At 53.4% G+C, this 12,301-nt stretch overlaps 8 protein-coding genes and 1 non-coding gene across 9 annotated transcripts; 6 read left to right on the top strand and 3 right to left on the bottom strand.

Moving 5' to 3' along the window:
• Positions 1–63: 63 nt before the first annotated feature.
• Positions 64–2,568, top strand: POSPLADRAFT_1044518 (hypothetical protein; the record flags this gene model as incomplete). Its single annotated transcript, XM_024478557.1, has 9 exons — positions 64–323; positions 381–624; positions 687–831; positions 861–899; positions 937–1,066; positions 1,126–1,446; positions 1,500–1,958; positions 2,015–2,368; positions 2,424–2,568. 9 exons carry the CDS (start codon positions 64–66, stop codon positions 2,566–2,568), a joined length of 2,097 nt encoding a protein of 698 aa, XP_024341898.1.
• Positions 2,569–2,812: 244 nt separating this feature from the next.
• Positions 2,813–3,658, bottom strand: POSPLADRAFT_1136144 (hypothetical protein; the record flags this gene model as incomplete). The annotated part of the gene is made up of 5 exons (XM_024484646.1): positions 2,813–2,909; positions 2,960–3,144; positions 3,210–3,300; positions 3,343–3,467; positions 3,521–3,658. 5 exons carry the CDS (start codon positions 3,656–3,658, stop codon positions 2,813–2,815), a joined length of 636 nt encoding a protein of 211 aa, XP_024341897.1.
• A 253-nt stretch (positions 3,659–3,911) lies between these two features.
• POSPLADRAFT_1134335 (hypothetical protein) lies at positions 3,912–5,327 on the bottom strand (the record flags this gene model as incomplete). The annotated part of the gene is made up of 5 exons (XM_024484463.1): positions 3,912–4,346; positions 4,403–4,500; positions 4,558–4,847; positions 4,908–5,072; positions 5,179–5,327. 5 exons carry the CDS (start codon positions 5,325–5,327, stop codon positions 3,912–3,914), a joined length of 1,137 nt encoding a protein of 378 aa, XP_024341896.1.
• A 909-nt stretch (positions 5,328–6,236) lies between these two features.
• On the top strand, positions 6,237–8,016 carry POSPLADRAFT_1178737 (hypothetical protein; the record flags this gene model as incomplete). Its single annotated transcript, XM_024488613.1, has 6 exons — positions 6,237–6,911; positions 6,979–7,114; positions 7,161–7,273; positions 7,325–7,514; positions 7,569–7,678; positions 7,737–8,016. 6 exons carry the CDS (start codon positions 6,237–6,239, stop codon positions 7,839–7,841), a joined length of 1,329 nt encoding a protein of 442 aa, XP_024341895.1. The 3' UTR covers positions 7,842–8,016.
• A 94-nt stretch (positions 8,017–8,110) lies between these two features.
• Positions 8,111–9,695, top strand: POSPLADRAFT_1053878 (hypothetical protein; the record flags this gene model as incomplete). Its single annotated transcript, XM_024480458.1, has 5 exons — positions 8,111–8,608; positions 8,667–8,845; positions 8,902–9,042; positions 9,095–9,235; positions 9,290–9,695. The coding sequence occupies 5 exons, from the start codon at positions 8,111–8,113 to the stop codon at positions 9,693–9,695; spliced, it is 1,365 nt and encodes a 454-aa protein (XP_024341894.1).
• On the bottom strand, positions 9,474–10,681 carry POSPLADRAFT_1073350 (hypothetical protein; the record flags this gene model as incomplete). The annotated part of the gene is made up of 5 exons (XM_024482597.1): positions 9,474–9,856; positions 9,920–10,002; positions 10,068–10,351; positions 10,408–10,513; positions 10,571–10,681. The coding sequence occupies 5 exons, from the start codon at positions 10,679–10,681 to the stop codon at positions 9,766–9,768; spliced, it is 675 nt and encodes a 224-aa protein (XP_024341893.1). The 3' UTR covers positions 9,474–9,765.
• Positions 10,682–10,847: 166 nt separating this feature from the next.
• Positions 10,848–10,941, top strand: POSPLADRAFT_t45. The gene has a single exon. It is a non-coding gene; the product is annotated as a tRNA-Ser (tRNA).
• Positions 10,942–11,064: 123 nt separating this feature from the next.
• On the top strand, positions 11,065–11,390 carry POSPLADRAFT_1135310 (hypothetical protein; the record flags this gene model as incomplete). The annotated part of the gene is made up of 3 exons (XM_024484573.1): positions 11,065–11,174; positions 11,237–11,271; positions 11,323–11,390. Coding segments are annotated over 3 exons (213 nt in total), but the record flags the coding sequence as incomplete, so codon positions are not given.
• On the top strand, positions 11,356–12,120 carry POSPLADRAFT_1038932 (hypothetical protein). Its single transcript, XM_024477464.1, has one exon. It carries the CDS (start codon positions 11,467–11,469, stop codon positions 11,785–11,787), a length of 321 nt encoding a protein of 106 aa, XP_024341891.1. The 5' UTR covers positions 11,356–11,466; the 3' UTR covers positions 11,788–12,120.
• The last annotated feature ends 181 nt before the right edge of the window (positions 12,121–12,301 follow it).

Here is a 12,301-nt window from a genome sequence, read left to right as displayed (position 1 = left end):
CAGATATCTGGTCGCAGAAGACTACTGTAGCTGTCGTGATCAAGTCTACAGCTCTGCCCTCACATGGTCTATCTACCGCCACCTCACCTCGCGTCTCCGTCGCGTCCATCATATGGAGAGACATACCAGAAGATCCTCACCACACACCGACGCTCTCCATCTACCTCAGCGTCCTCCGTTATAATGCTTGTGGCGCCAGACGTGGACGCGCTTTGCGCTGCGCACATGCTAGCAGAACTGTTCAAACAGGACGACGTGATGTACCGAATCATCCCCGTCTCCGGTCATGCTGAACTAGAACGACTGCGGGACGAACTTTCCACGTACACAGATGTGCGTGTCCTCTATGCTGGGTTTATGCAGTACATGAATTGATGCAGGTTGGCGTCGGAGCAGCTCCATACCCTGATACTTCTGAACATGGGTTCTATCCTCGACCTGCCGTCTTCTGAGTGGTTTGGGAGCTTCAGCACACAGCTAACCGTTCATGTCATTGATTCATCGCGACCTCAAAACTTGGCAAGTGTTTTTGGAGGCGGGGAGAATGGCGAGCGAATAATCGTGTGGGACGACGGTGGTGCTGAGGACTTGCAGGAGGAGAGGAAGGCATGGGAAGCTCTTACGGTGAGCACTGCACTCACAATCGCTTGTCTTTCGTTCTCAGAACCTGGTCTTGGTGGCTGTAGTATGAACCTGAACCCGACTCGGATGAAGACGATTCTGATCTTGACTCCGAAGAGGACCCAGAGAACGAAGGCGAAGACGACGACGAAGATGAATACGAAGGCAGCAACTCTTCGGGGAAGCGACGCTCGCTAGGAGACGGGGATCGTGCGGGGAGGAAACGGCGGAGAATACAGGTATTCTCTCCGCTACGATGACGGCTCTTCACTTCTCACGTACAGCTATAGCGGGGTCCACCTCGCATGTCACGAGAAGACCGTGATCTATATTCAGCGCGTCTGGAGAAACATTATATGTCCGGGACGTGGCATGGGCAAAGTGCTTCTGGCACGGTCTATCTCCTCGCCACAGTTCTGGAACGCGTAGATAACGATCTCCTATGGTGTGTACATCCCATTCGAGTCCTAGAAGCTGGTCATAATGTCGTCGTCATCTCTATAGGCTGGCCATACTGGGTCTTACTTTTCAGTATATCACATCGCGAATATCACGGGACGACTATGACAAGTACCATTCTGTATACTACGACGAGGTTGCCCGCCTCAACCCCCCACCACCCGCGTCGGCGGCGACAGACTCCGATGTCAAGTCACAACATCCCGACGATAATTCAGTATATGCCTCGGACGAGCTGCGCTTCATGATGTTTCGGCACTGGAACCTGTACGACGCAATGTATCACTCTAGCTATGTAGCAACTAGACTCGGCATCTGGAAAGAAAGAGGAAGGAAACGGCTGACCGGATTGTTGGCCAAGATGGGGTACGTCCTCCATCCCACGCGCTATGCACGACCGTGACTAATTCTCCGTTCAGTTTCTCTATGGCAGAAACACAGCAACCATATCCGCACATGGCCAAAGACCTGAAGCTGTCGCTGCGACAGAAACTGGACCAGATCGCGCCCGAATACGGCCTCGTCGAGCTGTCCTATCCTTCTTTCACTCGTTGTTACGGGTACCGTACGCAACCGCTATCTGCATGTGACGCCGTCGAGGCGGTCTCCGCGTTCATAGATGTAGCCGGAGGTGTGCGTATGGAAGTCGAGGTCGAAGGGATGCGCAATGGCGGCGAATGGTTCGGCGGGGGACGTGTATGGGATGGCGGGAGGGAGAAGAGGCACCGCAACGACGAGCGCGAGAACATCCCGCCCGGCGGGATAGTCAAGAACTCGGTTGCGGTAGCACCCGTGGGAAAGGGAAATGGGGGTGAGGACGGAGCGGAGCTGCAGTGGTGGGTAAAGAACTTCTGGACAGCATACGATGCTCTTAATGAGTAAGCTCATCACACTCCCCGACCTCTTCTAAGCCGCTGAAACTATTTGTATATAGCATCGTGCGCCTGCGAGAAGCACTCCCGCTCTCCATGGCCCTACACCGCGCAATTGTTCGCCAAGGCTCATCGATCATCGACAAGCACGATATCCGGACACTTCGCGGGCACCGCGTTGTCACGATCACGCAGGGTCCCGACCTTGATTTGTTCGCGCATCCCGGTGTGCTCTCGCGCCTCGCGCAGTGGCTTGTCGAGGCATTGCGCGACAGGCTGCAAGGCACCGTCACCGTGTACTCTCGCAGCAAACGCAAGAGCCTGCCCCTCGTCGTCGCATGCCTGAACGAGAAGGAGGGCACGTACATCGTTGTAGGTGTGGTGGCTGCGCTGAACTTCGATGACGTCCGCAAAAAGTATGCTTTCCCCTCGCTGGTCGCTATTGATTGTGATTGACTTGTTCGTTTCTAGCGAATTTGGTCTCGCATTTCTGGATGCCAAGGAACGTTGCAATGCACGCACTCGACATGGTTCGTTCGATACGAGCGTCCTCGAGATCAACAAGGACGACCTGAAAGTCTTTCTCGAAACGCTGTGTGAATGTGGCGAACGATAGTGTCGAGTCGAAGACACCCCATGCTCACTACAAACTTCATCACATTACATGATTCATGATCTTTTATTGGGCGGACTTTGTATTTCATAGACTACACTGGTGTAATGATGCAGCAATTACTCCATATCTAACAATGACTTACATTGGTATGTTTCTCCACTAACCGTGCAGCAGGAAGTGCAATGTGCATCCAGCAAGCCAAAATCTATTGTACATCCAGCATTCGTTCAGGAGTACCTCTGACTTAGAGAACACCCTTGGTGCTCGGGACATCGTCCCCTCCTGTGCGTTCAATTGCTTGACGAATAGCGAGCGCAAGCGCCTTGAACGCGGACTCGGCCCTGGCGTTTGTGAGCATTTACTTTCACGAGGAAAGAAAAAGTGTACCTACCTGTGGTGGTCGTTTTCGCCTCGCAACACGTCGACGTGCAGCGTGACGCCCGCAGCGATGGCAAAGGAATAGAAAATGTGTGGGAGCATCTCCGTCGAGAGGTCGCCTATCTTCTCCCGCTTCAAACCTAGGTCTGTCACGCAGTATGGTCTTGAGCAGATATCAATCACTGCGCGAGACAGAGCCTTTGCGTAGGAAGAAGGGGTTTCGAAATTCAGGCTGAGAGCGGCAAGACAAGAGCAATGCATACCTCGTCAAGCGGTGCGAACCCAGTCCCGTATCGGCGAATACCCCGAACTTCGCCAAGAGCCTGCTTGAACACAGTGCCTAGTGCTATTGCGCTATCCTGTGTAGACGCAGATTGGCGTTAGGCGTCGGCGGACTGTGCATTCCTGCGACGAGGACGCGTGCGATACTTATCTGCAGTGTGATGGTCGTCTATCCAGAGGTCGCCTTGGCACTTCATGGTGAGGGACATTCCGGAGTGTTTCGCGAGGGCAGTGTACATCTTGCGCGAACTAATGAGCCCAAGTGGTTGTCTTAATGTCGAATGGGACATACATGGTCTAGGAAGCCGATGCCGGTGGAGACGGATATCTCTTGCTTGTTGCCAGTACCCGGCTGGCAGTCGAGGCTGATGGCAACCTCAATCTGGGTCTCATTGGTCTTGCGCTCGATCTTAGCGGTTCTGGCGGCCATGGTGTGTTCGAATTGAGAACGAATGAATGTTTTCAGATCAGATCCTCGGCTGAGTCAGTGATCGATCACTGCCACTTTCGGGCAACATTCGGGTAGCGTGCCGTGCCTGATCGGGACCCACAGCCAGGCGAACGAGGGCCAATTACGGCCAACTTAGGCCTAATGTCCCACTGGCAGGCTCTGATGGACAAACATGTGCGCGTATGTAACACAGGCGCCCACAAGCAACCTCACGCCACAACGGCGGTAGACGCTATTCACTCTTCGGTACCGCACCCACAAATGGGCCCCTCCCCTCCCCGACGACGTCCATCACCTTCCACATCCCACAGCCCTTCCCGTCGTTTTGAGCTCCGGCGTAGCACGTCCACCAATACTTAGCAACCAGATCTTTCCCAAATACGTTATCGGTGACGCCCGGCGAAGCTGCAGGCGCTGAGTATCGGTTTTTCATATCCGGCCGCAGGATGCAGGGCACACCACACTTGCAGCGAGGCGTTTTTTCCGCACGATAGTCGGGCCTATAGAACCTAAATGTGATGTTGATGCGTGCATTTGAAGAGACCGTTTCGACTCCCTGATTGTCCGTGTTGGAAGGCGGAAAGGGGGGGTGGAACATGTCAATGGTGCTTTGCGGTGGTATTGAATGTTTGAACATCTCTTGTGTTGAAGCATGCATGATAAGCAACTGCCCCGAAGCCTCGGTCATTGACGAACTTGGTCCCTGCCTAAATGTGCACTCACAGAGTTGTGCGCCAAAGGGATGTTGTACGTTCGAGCGTTGCGTTCGTCCTTCTCATCCGAAGGTATAACCTCCCGTAAGCGGAAGACCCGACTTGTTCCTATAGGGATGCACATTAGTGTCTGTGCGGACATTTGAAAGCGGGGTAAGCACGAACCGAGACTCAGGCTGGCGATGGTAGGATACGGCCCCAGATAGGTCAACTGATCCGAGTGGGGCCCAACACTCTCTTTCGCGCCCTCATAACAATTCGACGCCGCCACATTCGCCCGCCACATTATATTTTCACCAGGTTCATCTCCGTCTTGTGGGGGCTCGCCTGCCCACTCCAGGGGCAACCGTTTCCGCTTGCGCATCTCTGCATTGACAGCGCGCTCAATGAGTTTGCACGCTTCCTCCATATCGGGGGGGAAGGTTGCAGGAGGCTCAGTCTCGCGCCCGTTGTACCTATGTAGAAATGGTCAGCCTATACACTCATGAATGTCGTGTGATCGTTTACAGACTCACCAGTATTTCGCGGCTTCATGCATGTCATGTTCAGCATCCCCATCGCGAGCTGAGTGACTGCGGACGAAGAAGGATGTTCTATGAGGGCTTTCCACGACGCGGTCAAACAGCCACCATCGGTTGCGTCGCCAATTCTGGCTCTCGTTCATCATGTGGTAGAATATCCTGTATATAGATGCAGTCATTAGCATCCCCCGATTTAACTCTGGAATTTACGGGCGCTGAATAGAGAAAATGCAGCGTTGGGGCAGGATTAGCGCCATCCGCTCACCTGCAAGCAAGCGCTGGAGGAAGGATGGACGGGTGGAGCGTACATGACGTATGCTGTGCTACGAGTGTAGGGGTAGCTAGAGTGAGAGGCGGAAATCGAGGGGGCTGCTTGATTGCTTCCTTGGAGTTCGGTGGCCGTAACAAAGTCATAAGTTGGCTTTTAGTAACGTCTCGGCTTTTGGACAGTGGTTTTGACAGTGGCGTAGTCAAATCGTTTGTTGATGGTTCATTCCGTCTCCCTATAGATGGGGGCTTGCTTGTGTGTGATGCGTCGGGCGCGTTGACAGTATCAGTCTTGGATGGGGTTTCACTGCTTGATGTGGAAGCCGATGTCTTACTCAATACTGGGATATAAGAAGCACCAGCAGAGACAGGAGGGCGCTTGATTGGTAGTTTGGAGGTAGAGGCGGGTTTAGAGGGAGACGCGCTCGAAGCGCGGGCCTTGACAGGGGAGCCTCCTAGCCACTCATCCAAGTCTGTCGTTCTCTTCCTCTTCTTGTCATGTCTCTCTGTGCTACTACACTTACCACGCAGCATCGCAGCAGCGCGTTCTGCGTCGCCATTACACTCTACGAGCGCGTCGAGGAGGGTGGCTTGGTCGCAGACGAGAGGATCAATGAGACTCGAGAGTACCGCGAGCAGCAGGTCGTTGTCCATTGGTAATTATTATACAAATGGTGCGTGCAGGGGCGCCCTGGGCAATAAGCAAGCACGTTGTGAGGGGAGGCGGTGAGCGGCGGCAGGAGACAAGCGATTACCGCGCGCCAGACGCGCCAGACGCGATCGAGTGTGTGATCACGTGGAAAGATGACCAGCGCGTCCTTGTCCGTATATGGCAACCGCGGTGGCTGCTCCCAGCGACCGTATTCCTCCGTGCATATAGGACACACTGTGCACGTAGTATTCCTCCTCTCCCTCAACGCCACGGAGCGATGGATTCCAAGATTCTTCCGCTGAGTGTCGCTCGCACATCCCCACCTTCGAACAACCGCGTCAATAAGCATGCACATCGCTCGAGCAGAGTAGGCCCATTCCCACCGCTGCACCTCCCTATCTCTGATGTCTGCATTGCTGCAGCTCATAGTCGTCTGCATATTGATACAAGTTCTCATCCTTGTGTACCACCTCACAGGTCCTCCAAAGTCCCTATCGAGATTCACTCGCACAAGCTCGCATACTGCGCCCGACTTCTCGCATCTCGCAGAGCACTGCGCGCATGTCCCTCCCATACCGGCCGCTTCGTTTCTCGAGCGACAGCAGTCGCTCGCGCAGACGCTTCATTCACTTAACGCGTCAGCATATATCGCAGAGCCAGGCGCCAGTGCCGGCTACTTCGCCAATCTATCGGGATCGCAATGGCACCTATCCGAGCGGCCGCTGCTCCTGATCATCTCACCCGAAATTAATAGTGCAGAGCAAGTGCATGCCAAGGTGTCGATCCTGACACCGGCATTTGAGCTCACTCGTGCCAAACTGCTGCCTCTCCCGAGCTCTATTGACATAGCATATCTTGCATGGCCCGAGGACGCAGATCCATTTGCTGTTGCCGTATCTGCCATTCCTAGCCTTTCTGAGGGGACTGTATTTGTGGATGGCATGACGAGGAACTTCATCGTCGATGGCCTGCAGAAAGCTACTCCCGGCTCCGAGGTCGTTGTGTCACCTGTGGAGATTAGGCGGCTGAGAGAAAGGAAGAGCAAGGAAGAGTTAGAGATCATGAAGTGTGTGAACGAGGTACATTGTCTTTCTGGTACTGTCTCTTCGTGCCGTAGAGAACAGATCGCTGATGCTCTACTCTCAGGTCACACTGCTTGCAATCCGCGCTGTTCGCGACAATATGTACGTCGGTATGCGCGAATCCGAAGCTCACCGTATGATTGTCAGTGCGCTTGCCGCGGCTGGACTGCAGGACCCAGGCGCTCTCACCTTGTTTGGAGGTACGTCATACGTCGGACATGCCATTGATATGCTCACATTGTACAGAGAATGCTGCTCTCCCGCATGGCAGTGGGACTGATCGTGTCCTGGGAGCTCATGACTTTGCGTTGATCGACTGCGACGGCTCACTGCATGGATACCACAGCGATGTTACGAGGGTATGCACAATCTCGTGACATCGATGTCTTGGTACTCACCCCATCATGTAGACTTTCGCGCTACCAGACTCGACCGTCCATGCCGCCCACTTGCGACTCTGGAATCTTGTGCATTCCGCACAAGCCAATGCCCTCGCTGCTGCGCAAAACGGCACAATCACAGCGGAAGTCGACCGTGCCGCTCGTGATACCCTCCACGCTCAGGGCTATGCCCAGTATCTCACACATCGACTAGGACATGGTATGCTGATAGCAACTCCGAGATGAAACTTTGTCTGACACGACATGTCTGCAGGCGTTGGCCTAGAGGTCCACGAGTCGCCCTACCTTCGCGGCGGGTCGGATGATGTCATTCTGACTGGTCATACGTTCTCAGACGAGCCGGGAATCTATATAGAGGGCCAGGTACGTTGTCCGCTTGAAATTTTGGTGACGACATTCTAACATAGAAGAATCTAAACAGGTTGGAGTTCGCCTGGAAGACTGCTTCTACGTCAATGAGGACGGCCAGTCGATCTTCCTCACCGAGGGCGTAGGCGGGGCTGCCACCAGCCCATGGAAGCCGTAAATGTGACTCATACTGGATGGGTGTCGATGCTACACCTTGTACAACAATATTAGTATTCATGACGATGTAACGATCTGGTCGATGGAATATTTGTGCCTGCTCCTTAGTCTGTTGCTACCCGTGGGAATAGGTGATCGGCGATCGCGGATAAAACTTGCAGCTTAATTTCTGGTGCAGCGTCTTTGTCCGAGTCTCGTACTTGATCAGGATTCGACTTCGAAGCCCGGGTCCTCCCACATCTATTGCTTTCCTGCATCTGTGTGTTAGCTATGCCGTCTCCTGAAGAGGCTTCAACATCCGCGTCTCCTAGTCAGGCTCCCGCGCCGACCTTTAAATCTCTCGGGCTCATTGACCCACTCCTGGAAGCCCTAGAGCAGCTGAACTTCAAGATCCCCACAGAAATACAAGTGCAAGCACTCCCGCATGCACTCCAGGGCAGAGACATCATTGGCGTAGCGTCTACCGGCTCCGGGAAGACTGCCGCCTTCGCGCTCCCGATCCTACAGAAGCTATGGGAGGAGCCCAAGGGGCTCTTTGCATGCATAATGGCGCCGACCCGCGAGCTGGCATACCAGATATCTCAGCAAATAGAAGCCCTGGGGTCCGCGATGGGCGTGCGGTGTGTGACGCTTGTAGGAGGGATGGATAAGATGGCCCAGGCGGTCGCGTTAGCGAAGCGGCCTCACATCGTAGTCGCCACGCCGGGTCGTCTGAATGATCACTTAGAAGACACAAAGGGTTTTAGCTTGAGAGGACTCAAGTTTCTGGTGAGTACGACAGTTAGATTCCTCGCAAGCGAGCCTAACACTCTCTACTGCGTCCCAGGTTTTGGATGAGGCGGATAGATTGCTGGACATGGACTTCGGTCCTATCATTGACAAAATCCTGAAGGCTATCCCGAGGGAGCGCACCACATACCTATTCTCGGCGACTATGACGACTAAGGTTGCCAAGCTGCAACGAGCAAGTTTGTCAAATCCTGTACGAGTCGAAGTATCCGAAAAGTGAGTCCAGCTCGCCATGAATCTTTAAAGGCATCATTCATCTCCTATTCCTAAAGGTACTCTACTGTATCAACGCTATTGCAATACTACCTCTTCATTCCGTTGGTTCAAAAGGACGTACATCTCATATACCTAGCGAATATACTAGCGCAGAATTCTATCATCATCTTCACAAGGACCGTCCATGATGCTCAGCGGTATGTTATTCATACAAGCACCTCGTCTCGATACTGATCGCCTAATTGGCAGGCTATCAATTATACTGCGAACTCTGGGCTTTCCAGCAGTGCCGCTGCACGGACAACTTAGCCAGAGTGCCCGGCTGGGTGCACTGGGCAAGTTCAAGAGTGGGGGACGCAAAGTCTTGGTGGCGACAGACGTGGCGAGCCGGTAAGAACTGTCGTGAACAGGCTTTAGGCTATCTCTCGCTTACAAGTATTACAGTGGTCTGGACATTCCACACGTCGATGTTGTGATAAACTACGACATCCCGACTCATTCGAAAGACTACATTCACCGTGTAGGACGCACGGCGCGTGCCGGGCGTTCGGGAAAGTCTATCACGCTCGTAACGCAGTACGATGTTGAGCTCATCCAGCGCATCGAGACGACAATCGGCAAGAAGATGGAGCTGTGGCCGACTGATGCAGAAGAAATTGCATTACTCAGAGAAAGGGTGGACGAAGCAGGCAGGGTGGCAGTAAATGAGCTGAAAGAGCAGGCGGGGCAGAGAGGTCATGTCCGGAAGCGAAGAAGGAACGAGGAAGGAGGCGCGGACAACAGGGACAGGGATGATGATGTTGTTGAGGCTGGAATGCCTACCAAAAAGAAGTCAAAGGGGAGACGGTAGTTTCGCTCTTGACTTGTTTCCCGTCCGTTTATGCGCCAAGTCCCATCGCGGCAGCCCGAACTCGGGTACGTTAGTCCATGAACATTAGATCTGAGCGCAGGACATATTTTACCCCTTCCAGCACCGGCGATCCTTCGTGCAGAAGACATTCAGGACCATGACTGACTCATCACAACAGGTAGACAGCATCAGCAGATTCGTCTCGAACAGACAGCGAAACTGACCGATGCAACAGAGCCATCCCTCGTTTCAGTGGCGGCACCATCGCGTCGCTTGCGTTACCTCTGTGGGTGCGAAAGAACAATGTCTGTCGAGTCGTAAAAGTAAATGAGCATGTTGGCGAGACATTCAATTCACGCATGGAGGATGCACCTGTCCGCCCTTCACACCGTCTTCCGCGCCCGTGAGATACACAAGCAGAGTCCATTCCGACTTCGCACCCGTCACAGAGTCACACACAGTATCGTCATAGTGCTGGCCAAAGTACTGTCCGGGGGTGTATTTATACAAGCGGATATTGGAGTTAAATGAATGCGCAGGACGTGTTGAGGTACCAGGTCGTTTTGCGGATTCTGGATAAGGGAAAGGCGGTAGGTGGGGAGACAGTACCTCGTACAGCCGGTTTGCCATCTCAGTTGATGTAATTGATATCCTATCTTTTGAAGGACGGCTGGTGAGCATAGTCTTCCGGATAGCAAGCACGAAGGCGTACAGTTGACTCTTGCCGCCTCTCCTCTCTTCTTTGGTGGTGTCAGCTCCAATGGTTGATTGTCAATAAATTTGACATAGTTCTTGCACTCCTCAGGTGAAAGAACACCCTGTGAGCGATTCAGCAGACGCAGTGAATGATAGCATCTCTGATGATCTCAACTAACATCGAGCAGTATGATCTGGTCCTCTAGGAATGTACGCGCCTCCAATCTGTGCTTCTGCGTTATTGCAGGGAACTGGACATTCGCTGTCGCACGAGGCAGAGGAGTACTCATAGCGACTTGATTCAGACGAGACTTGCGGGGTGCCATACGTTATCCGGAAGGAAGACCTGACTTCTCTCGAGTGTTATGGTCAGGTACTTTAGATGCGGTGGTAAGAGCGCAAGAAAGCCAAAGATACATTGTTTGTATGTACAGGTCGAGTTAGTCTAAATAATAGGTCACTTTGCCGGAGTGGTTAACGGGATCGCCTGCTATTATTAGCCGTAAGCGGTTGGGCTTTGCCCGCGAGTGTTCGAATCGCTCAGGTGACGACTTTTTCCCCAGCCATTTCCTCAATACCCTGTTTTGCGCCGCCCGCTACTGTGCAACAACATGGTACTGAACTTCAAATCCCTCTCTATGCGGCTGTAGGTGCTGATGGAGCGGATAACTAGTCCGCGCTTTTCAACTTCCAGTCACTGCTCCTCGTCATCCTGCTTATGATCTGCACATGCACGTACGTCCGCGCGGTCATACCGAGGCTCATTGACCGAAACAAGGAGGGGTGCGTCCTCACGCAGAATAACCATGCGCACTAGACTAACGATAGATGGACGCAACTGTCAGATTCCTGGGTTTATTCTGGATGTCTGCGCGCATAGGTTCGCTCAACCTCGGTCTTTGGCTATGTCGGTGCTGATGTGTACCTGCAGGAGAACGCCTGTCGCCATATGTAGCCATAGCGTGCGTCGTGATGGCAGGGACATTGTTGGTACAGTGACACCGATTCTTGTTGTTTCACAAACTGCAGCGGAATTATCAACAGTTGTTTTGATCAGCTCTTGCGACCAGTAGTCATGATGGTATGGTCGAGCGCATTTGTGTGCGGCGCGCTGCCAGTGGGCGTTCTCGCGTTCTCGGGGATCCTTGTCTCTGACGCGACGTACCCGCTGAATGCGGTCCTGCTGGAGGGTGTCGGCCCAGAGGTGTACGAGAACGCGCAACAGATAAAATCCTGCCCGAGCAGGATCGAGGACGTCTTTATTGGGATTTATGGGACGGATGGTAATATGATCAACACTCTGCACAGAGTGCATTATGTAGCTTTCTACCCAGGACATTGCGCAGCTGACGCTTTCGCTAAGGCCCCAGACATAGACGTCTCTCATTATCTATAAATCGACGGATGCAAGGCCTCAAAGCCTCAAGCTCAACGCATCGTCCATCTTCTAACAGTCTGAGTCGTGAGGGTGAACATAATCTGGTGACGTTCAGTCGTGATATTTGTGTGTTTCAGGGGAGTACAGCTACGAGGTCTCCCAGCCATCCAGCAACAGTATGTACCTGGACGCACGGTGAGCAGGTTACAATACGACTTAGATTGATCATCATATCTCTTGTCAGTATAGACTTGTGGAGTCGTGACTTCTCCGCTTGTTGGGGGCAACGCGTTCGTAAATAGAGTCGAGCGCGGTCAACTCTGACTCCCCGAGACATTGCCTGCAGCGCGACGCTGAGTGACAGCGCGCACCTTCCGGCACATCGCACCTGATTCGCATGCACGAGCCATGAGGCTACCGCAAGGCGGGGCTCTTTAGTTACGAGCTCGGACCTTTATCTCGTACCCAGACCCCCACCGCCACGAACAGGGGATCTAGGGCATTTCGGGCGGCGGTGAGATGCGGCGGTGTG

The sequence above is a fragment of the Postia placenta genome (genome assembly GCF_002117355.1).
Source record: "Postia placenta MAD-698-R-SB12 unplaced genomic scaffold POSPLAscaffold_3, whole genome shotgun sequence".
Lineage (NCBI taxonomy): Eukaryota > Fungi > Basidiomycota > Agaricomycetes > Polyporales > Adustoporiaceae > Rhodonia > Rhodonia placenta.
Note: the sequence above shows the minus strand (reverse complement) of the source record. Positions and strands in the feature narration are given on the sequence as shown.